The sequence below is a fragment of the Miscanthus floridulus genome, chromosome 8 (genome assembly GCF_019320115.1).
Source record: "Miscanthus floridulus cultivar M001 chromosome 8, ASM1932011v1, whole genome shotgun sequence".
In the NCBI taxonomy this organism is placed as follows: domain Eukaryota; kingdom Viridiplantae; phylum Streptophyta; class Magnoliopsida; order Poales; family Poaceae; genus Miscanthus; species Miscanthus floridulus.
Genome location: NC_089587.1, coordinates 80,813,855 through 80,834,285, shown reverse-complemented (window position 1 = coordinate 80,834,285; position 20,431 = coordinate 80,813,855). Strand labels below are relative to the sequence as shown.

The following is a 20,431-nucleotide window of genomic DNA, read 5'->3' as shown; positions in this document are numbered from 1 at the left end:
TCTCTGTAATTCACAATGAAATTTCACTGTCTTTGATGTCTTTTTCACTGTGGCACAAACATACCTTGTCTTTTTGTTTATGATTTTACAAGATGAAGAGTTCTCCAAAATTGTGCCTCTCAAAATAGACTTGCAAGAATAATATGAAATACAAAATGACCCAAAAGACAAAAAGCATGCACCGTCAATTGACTGAATTCATAAAGCAAAGCAACCCATGAGACCCTAATTTGAAGCTTAGCTCAACTAGAAGTGACGGATTAAACTATACTAGCTCAAAACAAAAGGGGCCAACCTACAAAGAAAAAGGTTATTGCTGAAACAATATACATGACATCTGAAAAGAATAAGCAACAACGGAGACAGCATAATTTACAGTGCATTTGACACATAACTGGATTTTAATTCTCTGCTTCAATAGTACATTGCATTGTTTCACAGATATGGTCTCTATAGCCTGGGGAAGCCAAGCATTCAAGGATTTTTTAAACATATTTCTTAGAAGTCAGAACTCTCTGATGATGGATTGAAAGCCACCTGGTCACCACAATCCAAGTTATCTCCAGAGTGCTCGCGGCCAACTCCCATCAAGCCGAGATAATGTTGGTAATGGGATATAATGAAGTTCATCTTATCGGTGGATCCTTTACCACAGATGGCATCACCATACAGGATGTTCATGGTAGCACCAAAGCCAGGATACCTCTTGGATAATGTGTCCTTCTTGGTGGGTTTCCAGTTACCAACAAACACATCATGAGCAGATGGCTGCTTCCTCTTCATTGGAGTCATCCACCTCCAAATGGCTGCTTCAAATGCAAGTGTGACATTCTGTTCCAGTAGCTCTGGGTGGTTCAACAAATCCTGCTTGATACCCTTCCCAACAAAACCGTAGTTGTAGTTCCTGGGAAACATCAACAGCATAGCTAATCGTCAATCACTTAACTTGCTCAACTCATAACCAACAGAAGTGAAGACAGGGCATATCACCCTCACCAGTAAACAGGAAGAGCACCTCGGCCATAGTACTCAACTCCTTCAACACAAGGGTATAATTCGTTTCTATCATCACAATAGCTCTGGCTTGGGCTCAATTCGTGGTTGTAGCAAAGCCCCCAAGCTGTTTCACCATCAGGCGCTTCCTTGTATCCACCTAACCGAACACATCATTCCAGTATTTAGTGTATTATAATAATAATATCAGACGAAATTCAGATTAATCTACACAACGTTTCCAATCAATCAAACAGAACTACAGTGTGTAAATCCAACCTGGCTAGCCTCATAAGTCACAACTAGATCAAACTAAAATCTATTACAGTTTGTTTTCCTGGATTAAAAACTGGATGGCAGATCTAAAACCCAGATACTGTAAGAACTATCACAGGGTATGCCATTGCATTCGACAGTTAGATATTACTGAAATGAAACAAACAACACGTGTTTCCATTGTCTGTGTTTGTGATCCTAGTGCTCAAGGTATTCTGTGAAATTCTTTGGAGAAGGCCAGATAATTGAGATCCTCAATTCAATATCAGGCAAATCATCTTTTCCTCGAATCCTATACTCATCTACAAAAATCTAGCTACAGATCTCAGCATACAAGAACATGCCTAAATGCCTAGAGCGCGAATTCTACTAGTGAGCACGCCTGCATCAAGCGATCAGTTCAAAAACCAAATCATCTGAATCTATCAGTCGATCCCAGGGCATCCGATTGCTCAATTATAGAGTGGTTAGCAAAGAGAAGAGAGCGTAGAGTACAGGATGTCTTGGCGCCGACGTGGCCGAGGAAGGCGGCGACCTCCCTCATGCCCATCTCCTTGCCTCCGGTGGTGCCAAACCCGCGGGGCTCAAAGAGCGCGGCGGCGGTGATGAAGGCCTTGTAATCCCAGAAGCCAGCGGCGTGGGCGATATCGGAGTCGCGCTTGGGGAAGAGCTCCTCGAACTGGTACGCCTTGAAGAAGTCGCCGATGGTCTCGTTGCAGCAGAACCGGCTGCCGCTGCACTCCCACCCCTTGTCGCAGACCTTCTCGCCGCCCGCCACCGCCGAAGTGGCCAGCAGAAGCAGCAGCAATGCCGCCCCTCGCGTCCCCACCATCGCTGTCTTGGGTGGTCTCTCTCCTCACAGACGAACCAACTCAACACTGTCTGGCGCGGCGAGCCGAGGATTCGATGGAATCGGGGAGCGAGAAAAAAGACGGTAGTGGAGGACGAAAGGAGGCTGGAAACGGTAGCGACCGTCGTCGACGCGGAGGGAGACGGTGAGCTGTCACTCCGTCACCCTGTTAATGACTAGCTGCTCACAGCCAGGGGTATTCTCGTCATTTTGTGCCCTATGTTTTTCGAAATTTTGAAGTGCTTCCACAATTATCGTTTAGTAAAGTGCTTCTACAATGATCGTTTAGGCCCTCTTTGAATTGCAGAAAAAATAAAGGAAAATGTAGGATTCACATTCCTAGAGATTGAATCACTATAGTGCTGTTAGGTTCACACGAATTGCATGTAGGAAAAATAGAGGAAACTTTCCTTTGTGTTTGTGTATTTCTCCTGCAGGTCATCCAAACACCTATTCCTACAAACTTCCTACATTTTTCATTCCTCTGATTTGCATATACATTCATATCCCATTTCTGCGTTTTTCCTGCCCCATCATTTTTTAATCCTGCGTTCCAAAGGAGGCCTTAGTAAAAATATCATGTGTTGCAATGCAATTCAATAAGTTTTGAAATTAGATTTTATACCATTCTTAAATGTGATTTGTTCTAACTCATGAGAACGGTCGTGATTCCGGATCAACATGGAATACAAGCGCATTTTTTATAAAAGAAAGGCAGATGGAAAAATCACTTCGCTTTTTAGTATTATATTATCAAACGTGCCCATGGACTACTAACATGATCTAATATGTCTTGAAGTTAGATTTCGTACCATCGTTGGACACGAGCTGTTGGGTTGTGAGTCTGGACCATATACGTGACATGGAACACACAAGAGCATTTTGAGAATAAAAAAACGGGTTGGAAGAGACTATTTGCTCTCTAGTACTCTCTTTGGTGGCACAATCTTCTAAATTACACGTCGACCATGCAACTATATTATATTATATTTTTATGGTTATAAAATTATGACTATTTGATAGTAATTTTACTATAGATATAATATTATCAAGTTTGTATATAATAGTTAAGAGCTGTTAGCAAAATGATTGAGCAAAGATTATAAAGTTTGACTCTTGACCAGTATAATAAAATGTCTTATAAACTAGAGTGGAAGGAGTACTCGGTAGAGATAGAGATACACATACAAATATAAACTAGAGTGGAGAGATACAGATACAGATATAAATATAGATATAGATACATATAAAGATAGAGATAGAAATAGATAGGTATATGTTTAAGACATTAAGGGTCTGTTCGGCAGGACTGAAAAATACTGTTCCGGCTGATTGTTGTGAGAGGAAAATACTGTTCTGGCAAGATGTGAATAATGATTTCGTGAGGTGGCTGGCCAGCCAGCCAGCCGCCTACCAACCAGCTGAACACAGCCTAAAGGTGTCCGCAATGGTAGGCCACGTCACCAGACATCCCTTGTCCACGTGGATGACAGAGCAACGAGAGAAACCGTTCGCTAGTGATGAACAAATCGTCAAACATTTTACACGTCTTTTGAGAATTTGAAAGAGGAACATGTGAAACTAGACGATAAAAAAAGAGTAAAATATTTTTTTATTTCTCTCATTCAGCTCACCTAGCAACGCCGGGGGCCTTATTGAGGGTGGCCTTAGCCTATAACCTTGTAACTCAATCGTTTTCCCACTAAAATAGACAACATTAACTTATTTGTTTAAATAAAGTAAATATCAGATAAAAATTTGGCGTAAGTAGTAGAGGATGTAAATTGGGTTGCTGCAGTTTCTTTCTTTGGTGCTCCTCTTAGTTGGTTAAGCCTGTTGTAACTTTTATAAGATAAGACATCGTATCGACTTGCTGTAACTTGTTTGTGATATTAATTATAAATCTTACTAGGTCTATCTATCCCCTCTCTCAAGTAATCATCACTGGCAATAATCAACACTAAACTAATGTGCACATATACTAATAAAAGATGAGACGGGTCAATCCTTAAACGTAGAATTTTCAATAAAATTACCATCGCCATAAAACCAGAATCAAAATGGCGGGTTTAGAACCATTTTTTTGTAGGTTTGGAATATTGTGGGATTTCTGTTAATCCAAAGTCTAAAGCCCTATCCCACCTACAAAATGCTAGTTTTAGTTTTGAGAAGTCACTCGATCAGGCTTTGTTATTGCGTTATTAAGTACTAATTCCTATGTGTAATGTTGACATGTTGTGTCCTATTAATATGCTAAAATACCTAACCTCGAATTGTTCCTTTTGAGCTGTAGGCCTGAATTATAGTTTCTTTTGAGCTGTAATTTAGGACTATTTGGATTTAGCAAAATGCAAATGGAGGGTGGGGGGGCATATGGATTTCGTCGTTGGACTACAGTCCACGGGTGGGGCCCAGTCCAACTTGGCAGCTTGTGGTCTGTTCGCTTGGCTGATAAGCCATGATTAAAAATACTGTTGGCTGATTTATTGTTAGAGAAAAATACTATTTATTGCTGAAAAGTAAGGTTTATAAGCAATGGCCTGTACCCGTGGGCGTGGCAATTGACAAAATTCTGTCTGTAAACTTTAGAAAACAAAAATGCTATAGAACATACGTGCGTTTTAAAGGAAAAAACACCTGGATTTTCTCTATCTTTTTTCACATGTGATGACTGGCTCCGGTGAGCTCGCCCCTGTCATGCTGCTCCATCACGCCATCCTGTTTCTTGTGACCGGCTCCATCACGCCGTCCTGGGCCTTGTTTAGGACCCGTTTGGCTGGCTGCGGGCGGCTCCGGCTCCTGCGCTGAAATCACTGTTTATATATACGTATTTCACTGTTCATCAAAGCCTTTTTTTCTCACAGCAGCCGGAGCTAGAAATTCGAGCTCCGCTGGCTCCGGCTCCGGCAGCCTCCTGTTGGTCGCCCAGCGGCCGACACCCTGCTACAGTGCCGGGGCAGGAGCCGGCAGTAGCCTGGCCAAACGGTTCCTTAGATCACCTCCAAATTCCAAGTTTTTTCACTCTCTCTCCACCACATCAATTTTTGGACACATGCATGGAGCATTAAATGTAGGTAAAAAAATAACTAATTGCACAGTTTGGTTGTAAATCACGAGACGAATCTTTTGAGCCTAGTTAGTCCATGATCGGACAAAGTTTATCAAATACAAACGAAACATGCTACAGTGTCCAAATTGTAAAAATTTACAATCTAAACGAGGCCCTGTTTCTTGTGACCTGTCATGCTGCTCGAGGCTGAAAGGTCTGCCCACGTCCTTCTAGTACTGCCAGATGCGTCGGTGATCAATAAAATTGCGGCACCTGGATTTGTCCGGATGGTCGTCAGTACTCCACCAGCCCCGTTCATATGCTGCACATGGAAAGCTGGCGCACCACCTCAACCTGTCTGGCTGCTCCAGCCTATTAGAATTGCGCGTGTTAGGATTTTTCCTCCTCTTCTGTCTTTTCGTAGAAAAATTTATTTCTTATAATACGTAATTTATGGTTTTATGATTTATGATTGTACGAAGATAAAAGAAGATCAGATGTAAAAGAAGGATGTAGACTGTTGAATCTTAATTGTACGATGAAAAAAATTCATGGGTTAGACCGCATAAAACGCATGATTGTTGAGTAAAGAGACTCTTAGAAAAAGTCATAGTCGACGCGCTGTGTGCGTGGCCGGACCTCAAAAGCCGGCTTCTCCCCCGACCCCGGCGCCCCCACCGCCGCCGCCACAGCCACCGCCGCCAGCTCCCACCACCCGGTGCACCCGGTCACCTCTCCACCAACCGGATACCCGGACGGATCCGCTCCCACCTGGAGACTGATCCGGTGGGAGTCGGAGGGGAGATCGACGCTTGAGCAGAGAGAGCCAAAATGGTGAAGGATACGCGCTACTACGACGTGCTGGGCGTGGACCCGTCCGCCACCGAGTCCGAGATCAAGAAGGCGTACTACGTCAAGGTAAGCGGCCGGCTCCTCGCTCCCGCTTGCTCTGCCGCGGGCGTTTGATCTGATTCCTGTCGCTGCTGCTTGTTGTGTCTGTGCAGGCGAGGCTGGTCCACCCCGATAAGAACCCGAATGATCCGCAGGCCGCGGAGAAGTTCCAGGTATAGGTGTTTTTGCCATTTCTCAGCTTGTGGTATCTATACTTTGCTTAGCTTACAGATGTTGCTGCGAGCTACTCTGCCTGTAGTGTACAATCTTCGATTCAATGGCTCAGCTAACAGATGCTGCTGTGAGCTACTCTGCCTGTAGTGTAGAATCCTTGATTCAATCAGATTAGGGACTTATTGCTCGACACCAATGCCCAAAAAGTTTTGGCAGTGCTAACTGCCGGGTTTTCTGGTTTAAATAGGTTTTATTTGGTGGCTAGACGTAGCACTTTGCTATTGAACGACTGTTCACTTCAATGATACCTTAATATTGCTAACAGGATAGTCAAAACAATCTATTACAGGAAGTATGATTAATAGGAATCTAGTTCTTAAACAACAATTTTGACGAGTGAACAAAATCTAATTCAGACATATATGACGCATTCTGTTACTGTTTTAGTGTTTTATACTGAAGAGTTGCTCCATATCATTTTGTAATGCACATTTAGATAGTCATTCTTCTTTGTAGCCTACAAAATATCTGGCTGCTGCTTTAAGAATGGAGACATTATACATGTATCATAATGTCATTTTAAAAAGAAAGGTCGCATTGAGACTTTTCATTTGTCTTGTTTTTAGAAATAGGATTGCTCATACTTGAGACGTGAATTTCTCAATTCCGCAACAAACTCCTTTATCCAAAGATAACATCCTCAATGTAGGTTGAATGCTCTTTACTTGTTGCATTGAGCTAGGCTATTTCACTAGTATGGTGTCTGTGACGGTGTGCAGGGACAATTATGATGACATTTTACTTGTGATTCTGGTGATATTATATACTGACAAACTGTGATATGTGACACTCTCTCCCTCTATCTGAATATGTGACATAGATGCATGCTTACAGTGAAAACACTTCTACATCACTAATGAACATGTTGCGCGTTGCTACTGAATGGTTATATATACCTTATATGATTCTTCATGACCAGTCTTAAAATACGATTTGATACCATTACGTGGCATTACTTTATGAGGAAAGATATGATGCTCTTTCCAAAGTTTTGTTTGCAACTTTGCATACTATTTTGTTCTCAATAGAATTTTCATAACAGGAACTAGGAGAAGCATACCAAGTTCTCAGTGATCCCACACAGCGCCAAGCTTATGATTCACATGGGAAAGACGGCATCTCAACGTATGTTCAATTACAAATAAATTACATGCTGCCGCTTGTCAAAGGAACTAGGGCTTGTTGGAACATGGGAAAATTTCCTATTCCTATGTGAAACAAACTATTTCATGTTGTTCCAAACCAGTCCAAGGCCTTCTTTTTTTTGGCACTGCTTCGGAGTGCTACCAAATGGCATGATTCTGCTGCATCTTTTGAGTAGGAAACAGATGCTGTACCAAAAGGGGAGGGTGTTAAGCTCATAGAGTCAAGATTCATGATTAACCATCATGGATATCGTATTTGGAACTTTTTTAGAGCAAATAATGTTCTCCCACCGAAGATGGGATTTTGTTAGGTTAACCAGTGATTTCACTCATGCTGCAAATAATCTTATAAGAGAGCAAAATCCCTACTCACATGGTTTCAACATTTGACAGGGAAGGAATTATTGATCCAGCAGCAATTTTTGCAATTCTATTTGGTAGTGAGCTTTTTGAGAATTACATTGGTCAACTGGCAATGGCATCAATGGCTTCACTTGATAATTTTGGTGAAGATGAGCAGATTGATGCAAGAAAGCTGCAAGAGAGAATGCAGGTATGTTCCTTTAGCAGGATTGTTATATAAACTTCGAGATAGTTGGTTAATAACTTAATATCATCATGGTTGTTGGTTGGTCAATATCCCATCCATGTTTTTCTTTTTTCTTTTGCATTTCATACTCTTTCTGCAATAATATCATGCTGAATGGAAAACTAAAACTGCAGGCTGTTCAAAAGGAACGGGAAGAAAAACTTGCAGAGACGCTGAAAAACCGGCTACACACTTATGTTCAAGGAAATAAGAAAGAATTCATCCAGCATGCTGAAGCAGAGGTGTCCAAACTTAGCAATGCAGGTTTTAGCCGTTACGAATCCCTTCTGTCCCTCAATGCTAAATATGTTCTTCCTTTTAATCCCATGCTGTCTGTGTTCTTAGTTGGCGTATGGTATTGAATAAGTTTTTCTTGTCTCTTTTATTTATCATATGGTTCAATAGATAGTTAAATATCTTGACAAGTATTACTGCATTTGACATCACTCTTAAAACAACCACTTATTGTGTTTATTCGCCTAAATGCAGCAGAAAATAGAAGCACGAGAAGCACATTCGAATTTCTTAATGCCCTCTTAACTAATAACTGAAAATAAGGTTTGAAACCGACCTCTTATCTGAAATAAAAGGTGTACATAAGATCACAGCTGGCAGATATGCCATTCTTCCTTATCCCTGAAGTTTATGATAGTGTCATAATCCTATGGGAAATATTTTTTTTGGCCAAACCTGTTGTTTAGTGTTATCAGTATGCACTCAATGTTTGTTCACTTCAGGCTATTCTTTTAATCTGTTCTTTCCAGGTAAGAAGTTGTGCTCTGTTAACTGAAGTTTTTCCCTCTTTTGGTTCTGTTTTGCTTATATGGCAGCATATGGAATTGTTATGTTGAACACTATTGGCTATGTATATTCAAGGCAAGCTGCAAAAGAACTTGGAAAGAAAGCGATGTTTTTGGGGGTTCCGTTTATTGCTGAATGGTTCAGAGACAAAGGGCATTTTATCAAATCCCAAGTAACAGCTGCCACAGGTAACGTAGAACTGATCATTGTTTAACTGGAGTTTTGTCTGAAAATTTTGGAAGCATATAATGCAGTTTTTGGCATAATCTATGTTGATGTGCTATGTTTTTCATGAATTTTGTTGTCTCCTTAGTTTTTGACACATTGTTGTTTCCTTATTTGGCAGGTGCAATAGCTCTTATGCAGTTGCAAGAGGACTTGAGGAAGTATATGAGTGCCGAGGGCCAGTACACAGAGGCAGAACTTGAAATGTACATGGAAAACCACAAGGAAGTCATGGTTGATTCCTTGTGGAAGCTTAATGTTGCTGACATAGAAGCCACATTATCCCATGTCTGTCAAATGGTCTGTCCCAACAACTGCACCTTTCCCTTTGCAGCCATTAGTACTTTATTAACATGGCTAGTGTACCTGTAGATTTCTAACACTACCAATACCAGGTACTTCAAGACAGTAGTGCCAGGAAGGAGGAATTGCGCCTTCGTGCTAAAGGCTTAAAAACTTTAGGAAGAATTTTTCAGGTATTGCTCAATTTCTGTTTGTATAGCAATAAAGCCGTTGACGTTTCCAGTATCTGAGTTTTATTCTTGCTCCACTTAGCGGGTTAAGCTCAACCCTAGCGAGGGGGAAACGTCACAAGTGAAGAATATAGACAACATGGACGACAATGATGGCAGCTCCCCTGACTCATCCCCAAAGAGGGAGGCACCGTTCACTCCTAATCAGCCTCCTGTCCCGGTAACAGCTCCTCTTCGTAAACATGATTGCTTTGCCATTGTAACACCATCAAGTTATTGATATCTTGGAAAAGCTTCCTGACTCTTTCTCATGCAAGCCACTGACTTGCTTTCTTCTGTTTTCTAGAGCCCATATGTGGAGGCACCTCATGTTAACGGAGTCTATTGTCCATTCCCAATGCCAGCTGCTCCACCTGGCGCACAGAGGGATCGAATCCCATGAGTCGAGATGAAATCTGCTTGTCCTATTGGCTCTGTTTAACATTTCCTGTAATACTAGATCATTTGCATGATGCGCAGTTTGAACCTGAAGTAGAGGAAACACAGGAGTCTGTCAGGTGTCCTCTGCACTCCCGTTATTTTGGTCTGTGTATGCATGGACTGTCGATAGCAGCAGTGTCTTGTGTACAGGTGTGTTTTGCTATTTGTTGACCGATGCAGCTGTAGGTGTACATGTTATGATGTCCATTATTCTATTGTCGACTCGTTCAATTTTAGCATAAACAGTGGTTACATTTGCATCCGTGGGAAATGAAATGAAGTTCTAGTCATTGTTTTCCATCATCCAGGAGCCGGTGTTAATGGGGCTAGGGTTTCCATGAAACAAGTTTGTTCAGGCTTTCGCACAAATGCGTGGAAAGTATACAGTGGATTATTGCAATTCTTGTAAGATCCTTCACTGTATTATAGCCAGGGGCCAGGGCCTTGAAAATGAGGATTGCGTTCGGAATCTCACCGAGTGAAGTACCACATGAAATGCAAGCTCTTTTTTTTTTCTTCTGTTCCTGCAAGAATTTGGAACTTCATGTAAAGAGGCCTTCTCTCTTTGTGTGAAATGAAACACTGTCCAGTTCTAACAACGGATGCTTATGGTACCTGATGATCCTACTCAAGAAGCAAACAATCAAATTCTTGGCATGGACTAGCAGAGTTTGCTGTTTCCAAGCAAACAAGGACGATTCCCCCGGCTGTACCAAAATTCTAGCACAAAATTAGTAAGGTCTTTTGTAAGGTAGACATTTCATAAGAATCATATAAAATTTTTAGAGGAATCAGTTTATTTGTACAGGAAAAAACACGGAAAACAGGAAAAATAAAAAGGAAAGTAATCCACGTAAGCCTTGCAACGCAAGCAGGCACCCGGAAATTCATCATCGTCCACCCCATCCGAAGCAGTTCCGTGATAGTACGCGACAAAGGTAACACCGTGACAGACTCGGATGCCAGACCACGGCGATTACCACACGGATTACTCCTCCATGATCTAATCTAGCAACGCACGCAGCGGCGGCGTTGCCCACGGCACATCCATTGCTCAGTCCACTCCACCGCCCACCTTGTAGTCGTCTTTACTCTTCCCGATCCGTCAGCCACCGATTGGTCAGGAGGCAGCGGCGGCGGCGATGGCGTCCCAGGACGATGGGTGGGGAGGCGTCGAGGACGGCAGCTCGCTCTTCGAGGGCATGGTCCTCTTTGCGCCAGAACCCGCCACCGCCGAGGAGTCGGTCCCTGCCCCTGTCACTGCCTCCGCCTCCGCCCCCGCCCCCGCCCCCGCCCCCGCCCCTGTCCCTGTCCCTGTCCCTGAGCTGCCACCCGCCGCTCGCTCCGACGCCGACGCGGCTTCTTCCACGCCACCGCCGCTCGACGAGGACCTCTTCTCCGATCTCACCCTCCTCGCCCCGCAGGAGCCGCTCTCGCTGGAGCAGCCGCCGCCCCCGCAAGGTGAGGATCGGGGCCACGCGCCGCTTGCCCCCGTGCCGTCGCCAGCGCCGCAAGCTACTGCTGCGGCGCTCTCCCGGCAGCCCTCCTCGTCGCTGCGCAAGAAGAAGAGGGCCGTGCGCATCGGGTACGGCCGCTCGCCGCAGCCCGCGCCGCCTTCCCCTCCTGCCACGGTTCGTGCCTCCGCAGCTGCTGCTGCGATCTCCGCTAGCAGTGTCGCCTTCCTGGACGCTTCGCCGCATCCGGCCGCTACTCGTACCCTCGACCAGCTCCCTGATCGGCAAGTCGATGTCTATGTCAACGGCTACGAGGCGCACGCGGAGGCGGTGGATGCGGATACCAATTCACCGCGTGTAGAGGAGTCGGCAAAGGAGGAGGACGATGATGGGAAAGAGGATGAAGATGCTGGAGTTGCAGCCCTGGGGATCGAGGAGAGGCTGGCTCTCCTCAGATCCCAAATCTCTGGCAAGCTCGACTCCATCCAGCAGAGGGCTGCTGCCGTGGCTGCCAAGAGGAGGCTTCTGGCTGGCCGGCGGCGGAAGGTGGCGGAGGAGGCGGCCTCCGTGGCATCCAGGCACAAGGATTTGGAGAGGGAGCTGGAGGAGGCCTGTGAGGCTGAGGACTTTGAGAGGGCAGAGAGGATCAGTGACTCCCTCGCTGCGCTTGAGAAGGAGAAGGATCAGCTGTTGACAGCGCTGCGTGATGCTGAGCTTGACTATGATTCGGTGGATTCGGAGCTGCAGGAGGTGCTTGAGTCTCGCATTGCTGCAGAGGAGGAAGCTGCTGCCCTTCTGGAGCAATTTGCAAAGGTAAATTAGCTTTGTCAGTATTGTTTTAACTTCGCATAGAATTGTACTAGCTCCAAATAACCATTGCTCAAACATTAAAGTAAGAACCACATAGGCATCTGAATTTCCACTCTCAAATATGAAGTCTTGCTACTTATATACCATTTTTACAATTTTTACCTTGTAATACAATCTTGTTGTAATCTTTTCTTTGTTTGAAGAACACTTATAGACATGACCTAGCGAGGGGCTAATTTTCAACACAAGATAAAGGGCGTACCCAATGCAGAGAGTTCCCGCTCTGTGCGGGGTCTGGGGAAGGGTGTCAGTGGCAAGCCTTACCCTCGCCTGTGCAATGCGAGGAGACCGCGGCTCGAACCCGGGACCTTCCAGTCACAGGCGGTAAGACTCTGCCGCTTGCACCAGGCCCGCCCTTCAACACAAGATAGAACCTGTAAATTCTGGAACGTCCTATCATAATATGTGTAGTATTGATGCAATTTTTGTTGACGCTCCAAGGAATAGTCATTCACTATGTTTACTATGTAATTATTGGCAAAAAGTTTGAAACAAGATAATATTTCCAACCTTTTGACTACAGGCTGCAAATGTGAGCTATCCTATATGATCGAAAAGGATACATATTACTATTTTACATGGGACTGGTCGTTGCAGTTTCTGAATTAGGTCCTTGTGCTGCATCACATAGCTTTGTCCAATATATGTTTTCTTCCTGTTATGTAACTTGCTGCAACCATCTAGTTTCCAAACCACAGTTAAAAGTCGAAACAACATACGATGATCTACAATACAAACTAAACAACAAGCAATTGCTATTTATGGTATAATTGCAATGGCTTCTATCTACTCTTTTATCTTAATTTGTAAAACTCTACCTTTCTTAGGATGCCAATGAACATGCTAATTCAGAGAGCAAGCAAGCAAAAGAATTATCCTCGAAAGAAATAGAAGGGTGGCAAACATCAATGGAGTTACTAGAAACAAAGAAGATGGAAATGGAGGTTGAAACACAGTTGGTTTTTGAAGCACGTTCTGGGTTGGAAGGGTCAATAGAGCATTTGGTTGAAGAAGACAAACTAGAGAAAGATACGCTTAGTACAAAAGGAGAAATCCTCACCAAGGAGTTAGCTGAGCTTCTAGAGTTGGTGAGGTTGAAAGAAGCAGAGATAGCTGAGAACAATGCCCGGATCCATGAAGTTCAAGAAAGAATCAGTGCAGTGGTCTCCAGATTCCATGGCTCTCAGTCAGATATTGACTTGAAGCTCAATTCCTTGAAGGAAGCCCAAAGTAAAGTGGATCTAGAAACTGAAGCACTTGTGATGAAAAAGAATGAAATTGATAGGTTCATTTCTTTAACAGAGCAAAAAGATTCAGAGTTGAGGGAAATTATCGATGCTTGTTCCTCTGAAGCAAAAACTTGCCAACAATCAGTTGAAATAAGAAGAAAGCTTGCATCATCGATTTTGAAGTTAAGAGAGGATAGAATTGGGTTGCTAAAAATGGAGGAGGAAATTTTGCAAGACATTCAAATGCTTAGGCAAAAAATTACAGATGCAAGAACTACTCTTCAGGTACACCAACTATTCTTTTATTTTTTAATGTTTGTATTATTTAAATACTGAGCTTCATGTTTTGTTTTGGATGTAAGCTATTCGAAATATTTTATACTGGATTTTGTCTTGCAGGAGGTATCTTCAAGGAGAACAAGCATACAGCAAGAAATGGATTCATTTAAGCAGAAATTGAGCTTCATTGACAAAAGGGGCCCTGAACTAGAGGCTGAAAAGAAAGTTGCGGCTGCTGCAAGAAACTTTAAGGAAGCAGGAAGGATAGCTGCAGAGGCAAAAGCTCTTAATTCCGAAAAGGACGAACTGCATAGTAAGTTAGAGAAAGCTGCTACTGATCTAGAGATAATAGAAAAGGACATTGTAGCAACTACAGACAAGATACAGGAATGCGAAGGGCTTATTGTACTTAAAGAAAAAAAGTCAGCATTGACAAGTTACAAAAGACTCCGGTTAGATTGTGCTGCTGCTAGAGCAGAATTGACTGCTGCAACTGAAACAGATGATACTGATGAAGTTGAGATACTACGTAAAGAAGCTGAAGCTGCAGAATCTAAAGCAATGGAACTCAAAACATGCTATGACCTCCAGGTGGAGGATGATGAGTTCATGTTTCAGCCTGTAGTCCCTATAGCCTTCATAACAAATTCAACAGGGCAGCACTTGGCAGAAATTGCTTCTTCATTTGGCCTATCTCCTCAGAAGTGAAATTGGACAGTGGATTTGCACACTACCAGGTCTGCCTGTTGCACTGTGATCCAAGTCCTGCCTGTACCTTCGCATATTGAGGGGAAGATCTGTGCTAGTGTGAAACTCTCTCCTTCCAGGATACTCTCCTCAACGGCCCCTCTTTAACTCCCAGCATTTGGAATCTACTCCGAACTAGAGTAGGGATCCTAAGGAAGATCAACTGTACAACATACATTTTGCATGCTCTGTAGGAATTTAGTTTCCCTACACATTTTTTGTGTACATTAAGGCTGTAATTCTTTTGCTGTGCCAGTTTTGATTGAATTGCAGTGACATGCCATCATCAACCAGTATGTAATCAGATTTTTGTTTCGAGAAAAAGGATGTAATCAGAATAAAATGTCCAGGAATGAAACTTCTTGTGCATTGCCTCATTTTGTTAGTGACAGTTGCCATTGGAATAAACTAACCAGTAACTTGAACTGATGAAATTACACATGTTTAAGAAATTTTGATAAAGCAGCGTCTCAGTAGGAAGGAAGAACGTTCCTGCAATGCAAGTAGGTTGGTAATTCATGCCTTTCTAAGCTGTGAACTTTTGTAGGATGGGAGTGGTTTGATCCAGTGGAGTGCAGAAGCTGTGAGCCTCCTAAGCTGTGGTGGAATCTGCACATGACCAAGCCAACTCTCCACCTGCCCAACTGAGTCACCAAAAAGGGGTGACACACTAGCCATACTGGGTACTTCAACAATGTGCATAATATAAATATAAACTACCTTGGATCAAATCACAGGAGCACCTGGAGTCTGAGAGAATGGCTAGCACTGCTAAGGGTAAAGTCTGTGTCACTGGGGCGTCTGGTTTCATTGCCTCCTGGCTCGTCAAACGGCTTCTTGAGTCTGGGTACCATGTCCTCGGGACAGTCAGAGATCCAGGTCAGTTTCATCTTATTGTGATGATCTGAATTAATCTATTAGTAGTACCTGGTATGGTTTATGTCCGTTTTTATTACTTCTCAAATGAATCACTACTGAAAGCAAGGTAACTCGTTTCATGTCTTGATAGGAAATGACAAGAAAGTAGGACACCTCTGGGATTTGGAAGGCGCAAAGGAAAGGCTGCAGCTTGTGAGAGCTGACCTCTTGGAGGAAGGGAGCTTTGATGACGCTGTGATGGCTTGTGAGGGCGTCTTCCACACTGCATCGCCTGTCATCACTAAATCTGACTCCAAGGCATGCGAAACACCAATTCTGACCACTCCATTTTTGTTGGAAACTGAAGGTTTCTCATGTTTTCAGCTTCAGAAAATCTTGAACAAATAGCAACTGAAATATGACGATGCCACTTTGCAGGAGGAAATGCTTGATTCAGCAATAAACGGCACTCTGAGCGTGCTACGTTCATGCAAGAAGAATCCATCCCTTAGGAGGGTTGTCCTGACGTCTTCGTCGGCGACCGTGAGGATCAAGGACGAAGCCGACCTGCCCCCTAACGTGTTGCTGGATGAAACGTCGTGGAGCTCCATTGAGTACTGCGAAAGTCTCCAGGTGAGCGTAAGGTTATCAAACCCAAACTCAGGCTGTGATCTTGTGCAACGATTTTCTCTGAAGAGTAATTTAGATCGTGATGTGCTGCTCCATAGATATGGTATGCCGTTGCGAAGATCCTCGCCGAGAAGGCGGCCTGGGAGTTTGCCAAAGAGCACAGGATCGACCTTGTGACTGTTCTTCCGACATTCGTTATCGGACCTAATCTGTCTCCTGAGCTCAGCCCCACTGCTTCTGATGTCCTAGGCTTATTCCAAGGTATGCAAAAATCCTGTCAGGACAGAACCCTCATCAGTCTCATATATCCTTTATCAGAATACCAATGAAACACTGTTTTCTTTAAGGGGCATACTGGATAAATTTATAAATAGTTAAAGAAAGAACCTGAACAGGAACAGGTGATACACTGTTTTCTAAGAAGAACTACGGCACGGGATTGCCGGACTGAACTTTTTTTGTAAACAATATGCATGCAAAGGTCGATTTGTGGCATGCAAGGTTTATGAAAGGGTGAGCAATGAGAAGCACGCTGCTGCTGTGTTTGCAGGAGAGACGGCGAAGTTCACGGTGTACGGGAGGATGGGGTACGTCCACATCGACGACGTGGCGAGGTGCCACATCCTGGCGTACGAGTCCGCGGGCGCCCACGGGAGGTACATCTGCAACGCGGCAGTGCTGGGCTGCGGCGACCTCGTCGCCCTGCTCGCGCGGCGGTTCCCGGCGTACCCGATCCCGAGGAGCCTGCCCAGCGTCTACGGCGAGCAGACATACGGCTTCGACACGTCCAAGGCCCGCACGCTGGGGCTGGCGGACCTCAAGGGCGTCGAGGAGATGTTCGACGACGCCGTCGACTCGCTCAGAGGCCATGGCCATCTCCCCACCTCCGAGGACGCCGGCACGCGTAGCCTCTTGATCTGAAAAGTTTTATCAGTCGCTGGTGGAAAGTTTGTCGGACCATGGCTAATAGTTTAGCCGGACCCTAGTGCAATGTCACCTATAACCAATAGCAACTTATATAATAGTTAAATTTGTTATCACCATTAATTCATGGTCTGCCTTATTGTCTTACAAAGTTATTTTTAGCCTGTTACAAAGTGTCAAAGCTAGTTGTAAGTCTGCAACTCGTTTATCTTATCACTCATCCGTTCTCTCCCACGTCTCAATATAAATATAGTTGACAATTTATTTCATCTTGGCCTTGTTTAGATGCGCATGTTGTAAGGAAAATGAAGCCTAGGCCCATTTACTTTGGATTTTGGTGTTTGATGACCAACACAACTAAATTGGACTAATGAATTTATAAGTAATTGTTTTGTAGTTCAATAGGGTGCAAGACGTGATTTGGACAAATACGACATGATGATCCCACGATCAATACCATAAGCAAGACCCTAAAAGCACAAGAGAAGACCCAAGATATCAAGCAAAGTCCAAGCACGAAGATGAGAACCAAGCCGGACACAAGATCGCGAAGAAACGAGCTCGACAGAGGTGACCGGACATAACCCTATGAGGACCGGACGCGCCCGATCAGTTGCTCGGCAACAGCAGGCGTCAGCAGCAGTGACCGAACGCTGAGCGAGGAAGTGACCGGACGCACGAACTTCACTGTTTATCGTTGCGGCAACAACTCAGTGAAGACCGGACGCAGCGGCACTGGATAACCGGACGCACAAAGTGCAGCGTCCGATCATGTCCAGAGAGGTTCCAGAGCGACGCAAATGCGACCGGACGCATTCGGTCGATGATGACCGGACTCAGCAGTGCGTCCGATCTCTACGCGCGCGCTCAATGGTTGGGACGACCGGACGCATCCGATTAGAACGACAGCAGCGTCCGGTCAATAGCAGAAATATGGGTTTCGTCCCCAATGGCTACGTTCTCTATAAGACTTATAAATAGACCCCCTAACCAGGCATTTGAGGAGTGTAGAGCTGAGGAAACATACCAAGGGTGTTGATACACTATTTTAGTGATCTCTACTTGCATAGTGCTTAGTGATTCATTCGGTGATTAGCGTAGGTGCTTTGTAAAGTGCTTAGGTTGTTTAGACCACCGCTTATGCGCTTGCTCTAGGTTTAGGCCTACTGTTTAGTGAGGTTTGCACACCTCTTATTATTTGGTGTTTGCGCGCACCATTGTTGTACATTAGAGGGGCTTCTAGTCTTGCGAGATCACACCAACCGCGTTTGTGGTGTGGCGGCCACCATGTACCGAAGGGAACAAGGCCCGTGGCGGTTCGGTCGGAAGTTTGATTGTGAAGACGGCGGAGAGCGGTCCGTGAGATGCTTGCCGGAAGGCACACCGGAGACCCACTTGCGCGTGGGGAAGGCCTAGGGCTATCCACGGAGTTACCCGACCGAGAGCTTGGTCCTTGCGAGGGGCTCCAACGAGGACTAGGGAGAAACTTACGCGCTTCTCGATACCTCGGTAAAAATATCGGAGTCATCGACGGGAGTTTGCATATCTCTACCTTACTCTTTAGCTTCCACATTTACATTGCAATCTTAGTTTGTGCTTTACTTTCCTAGCTTAGTGATAGGCTAGTTGATAGGTTTGGAACCTATGTTGCATAACTTCTTTTTTGCAGTAGAGATAGCAACACACTAGCAAAACTGTAGTTGCATATTTAGATAGTTTATCTTTTGCATAGTTTTTTGTTAAAGATAGAAAAAGATGCCATAGTTTAGAGTTAGAGTTTTAAGTTGCCTAATTCACCCTCCTCTTATGAGTCATGGTCTCTTACACATGTATTCATCTTAATCCACATGGGTTGAAGTGGAATTAAACTATTTTATTTCAATCCACTTCAACACATGTGGATTGAAGTGGATACACATGTATCCAAACAAGGCCTTAGGGTCTGTTTGGCATGGAATGTTTGGACTATTTAGCATTGTATATCACTTTAGAAAAAGTGATCTAGTCTCATCAACCCAAACATGAACTACTCCCTCTGTCCCAAATTATAAGCCATTCTAACTTTTTTGAGGAGTCAAAACCTCTCAAGTTTGACCAAATCTATATAATAAAATAATAATTATGATACCAAATACGGAGTAGATGTCGGGGACCAATACTAGGGTATCCGAAGAGGAGGAGCTAATGGTCATCAACATTGATTCATCCGAGCAGTCAAGAGCGCGACTACAGCTCCAACTAACTCCCAGGCGCGCGGGCTCCGCCTCGCCCGGCCTCTGAGGAAGGGCTCTTCCTCGCCCGACCTTTGAGGGATGGCTCTGCCTTGCTAGACCCTAAGGCTGCAGGCTCTGCCTCGCTCGACCTCTGGGGGCAGGCTACACCTCACCCGGCCTTGAGGCCGCGATCTCCGCCTCTCCTGACCCTGAGGCCATGATCTCCTCCTCGCCCGACCCTCTGGGGACAGGCTCCACCTCGCTCGACCTCTAGGGCAGGCTCCACCTCACCCAACCCCGTGGGTGCGGGCTCCATCTCGCCCGACCCCTTGAGTTCGCACTCCATTTCGCCTGACGGAGACCCATACCACTGTCAACGACTCCAGATCCAGGCGTATGGGCCTAGGTCAAGACTATGACATCAAGGAAGAGACTGTCATGCCTCGATGTAACCCGTGGCCATGACGGGCTATACCAAAGGGTTCACATCAAGAACAGCATCGGGCGTGCCGACGCTGTTTCGCCTAACCCTTGTACGAACGGTGACATGCGTGTCAGTTCACCACGACGTCCGCTAGGACAGGATGGAACGCCATGAGCGACAGACGACGCCTACGCGTGGCATCAGTGATAGACAGGGCCATGATGTGGAGCTATTCCTATTGACATCTATAGGGTCAGTGGGACCCGCATGAGGGAGAAGGACCCGGCGATCCTAGAAGCTTTCCTCTCTCTCTCTCTTGTTCTTCTCCTTTTCCTCCGTTGTAACCTATGCTTTCTCTTAGCCTGTAAAAGGAAAGCAGGGCGTCCCCTGAAGGGGGTCCGATCGAATCATCCTGAACCAATCAAAACACGAGATAAATATACAAGAACACGACACGAACACACGGCCGAGCAACGATCGAGCTCTCAACACCCATTCACTCTTTCCACCAGAGACTTGGGATCCTTTCCCTCTATCGCCTGTTTGTAACCCCTACTACAAACTTTTAGTGCTAGTAACATGAGCAGCTGTGATGAACTAGATGTAGGGACTTTCTGTCCAAATCAGTATAAACCTCGTGTCTACTAAGCACACCATCTGAGCTAGACGCGTAATATTAGAAATTTACTCATCGGTGCTAACTCAAAACACCAACAATAGTATCATTAGATTTTTCATTAATTATATTGTCATAATATACCTATTTGATGTCATAAATATTTATAATCCTCTCTATA

General features: G+C 44.6%; 4 protein-coding genes across 4 annotated transcripts; 3 read left to right on the top strand and 1 right to left on the bottom strand.

The window, feature by feature from the left end:
* Positions 1-55: 55 nt before the first annotated feature.
* LOC136476815 (chitinase-like protein 1) lies at positions 56-2,243 on the bottom strand. The gene is made up of 3 exons (XM_066474770.1): positions 1,765-2,243; positions 997-1,153; positions 56-904 (listed from the first exon to the last, which is right to left on the bottom strand). Exons 1-3 carry the CDS (start codon positions 2,099-2,101, stop codon positions 499-501), a joined length of 900 nt encoding a protein of 299 aa, XP_066330867.1. The 5' UTR covers positions 2,102-2,243; the 3' UTR covers positions 56-498.
* A 3,491-nt stretch (positions 2,244-5,734) lies between these two features.
* LOC136476814 (chaperone protein dnaJ 10-like) lies at positions 5,735-10,414 on the top strand. The gene is made up of 10 exons (XM_066474769.1): positions 5,735-6,086; positions 6,173-6,232; positions 7,336-7,418; positions 7,832-7,991; positions 8,162-8,291; positions 8,858-9,016; positions 9,175-9,353; positions 9,449-9,529; positions 9,609-9,746; positions 9,873-10,414. The coding sequence occupies exons 1-10, from the start codon at positions 6,000-6,002 to the stop codon at positions 9,966-9,968; spliced, it is 1,173 nt and encodes a 390-aa protein (XP_066330866.1). The 5' UTR covers positions 5,735-5,999; the 3' UTR covers positions 9,969-10,414.
* A 196-nt stretch (positions 10,415-10,610) lies between these two features.
* LOC136476810 (uncharacterized) lies at positions 10,611-14,970 on the top strand. Its single transcript, XM_066474766.1, has 3 exons — positions 10,611-12,273; positions 13,158-13,844; positions 13,959-14,970. Exons 1-3 carry the CDS (start codon positions 11,149-11,151, stop codon positions 14,544-14,546), a joined length of 2,400 nt encoding a protein of 799 aa, XP_066330863.1. The 5' UTR covers positions 10,611-11,148; the 3' UTR covers positions 14,547-14,970.
* A 136-nt stretch (positions 14,971-15,106) lies between these two features.
* LOC136476811 (tetraketide alpha-pyrone reductase 1-like) lies at positions 15,107-17,277 on the top strand. Its single transcript, XM_066474767.1, has 5 exons — positions 15,107-15,464; positions 15,595-15,761; positions 15,882-16,076; positions 16,172-16,334; positions 16,624-17,277. Exons 1-5 carry the CDS (start codon positions 15,344-15,346, stop codon positions 16,992-16,994), a joined length of 1,017 nt encoding a protein of 338 aa, XP_066330864.1. The 5' UTR covers positions 15,107-15,343; the 3' UTR covers positions 16,995-17,277.
* The last annotated feature ends 3,154 nt before the right edge of the window (positions 17,278-20,431 follow it).

Bases quoted from the DNA above. Each gene is read 5' to 3' on its own strand.
- LOC136476815 (XM_066474770.1), bottom strand. From the start codon at position 2,101: ATGGTGGGGACGCGAGGGGCGGCATTGCTGCTGCTTCTGCTGGCCACT. The intron at 1,154-1,764 runs GTACTCTACGCT...GTGTTCGGTTAG, and splicing joins CGTCGGCGCCAAGACATCCT to GTGGATACAAGGAAGCGCCT. The intron at 905-996 runs GTGAGGGTGATA...GATGTTTCCCAG, and splicing joins GGTGCTCTTCCTGTTTACTG to GAACTACAACTACGGTTTTG.
- LOC136476814 (XM_066474769.1), top strand. From the start codon at position 6,000: ATGGTGAAGGATACGCGCTACTACGACGTGCTGGGCGTGGACCCGTCC. The intron at 7,419-7,831 runs GTATGTTCAATT...AACATTTGACAG, and splicing joins GGGAAAGACGGCATCTCAAC to GGAAGGAATTATTGATCCAG. The intron at 9,354-9,448 runs GTCTGTCCCAAC...TACCAATACCAG, and splicing joins TATCCCATGTCTGTCAAATG to GTACTTCAAGACAGTAGTGC.
- LOC136476810 (XM_066474766.1), top strand. From the start codon at position 11,149: ATGGCGTCCCAGGACGATGGGTGGGGAGGCGTCGAGGACGGCAGCTCG. The intron at 12,274-13,157 runs GTAAATTAGCTT...TACCTTTCTTAG, and splicing joins TTCTGGAGCAATTTGCAAAG to GATGCCAATGAACATGCTAA. The intron at 13,845-13,958 runs GTACACCAACTA...TTTGTCTTGCAG, and splicing joins ATGCAAGAACTACTCTTCAG to GAGGTATCTTCAAGGAGAAC.
- LOC136476811 (XM_066474767.1), top strand. From the start codon at position 15,344: ATGGCTAGCACTGCTAAGGGTAAAGTCTGTGTCACTGGGGCGTCTGGT. The intron at 15,465-15,594 runs GTCAGTTTCATC...ATGTCTTGATAG, and splicing joins CGGGACAGTCAGAGATCCAG to GAAATGACAAGAAAGTAGGA. The intron at 15,762-15,881 runs GCATGCGAAACA...GCCACTTTGCAG, and splicing joins TCACTAAATCTGACTCCAAG to GAGGAAATGCTTGATTCAGC.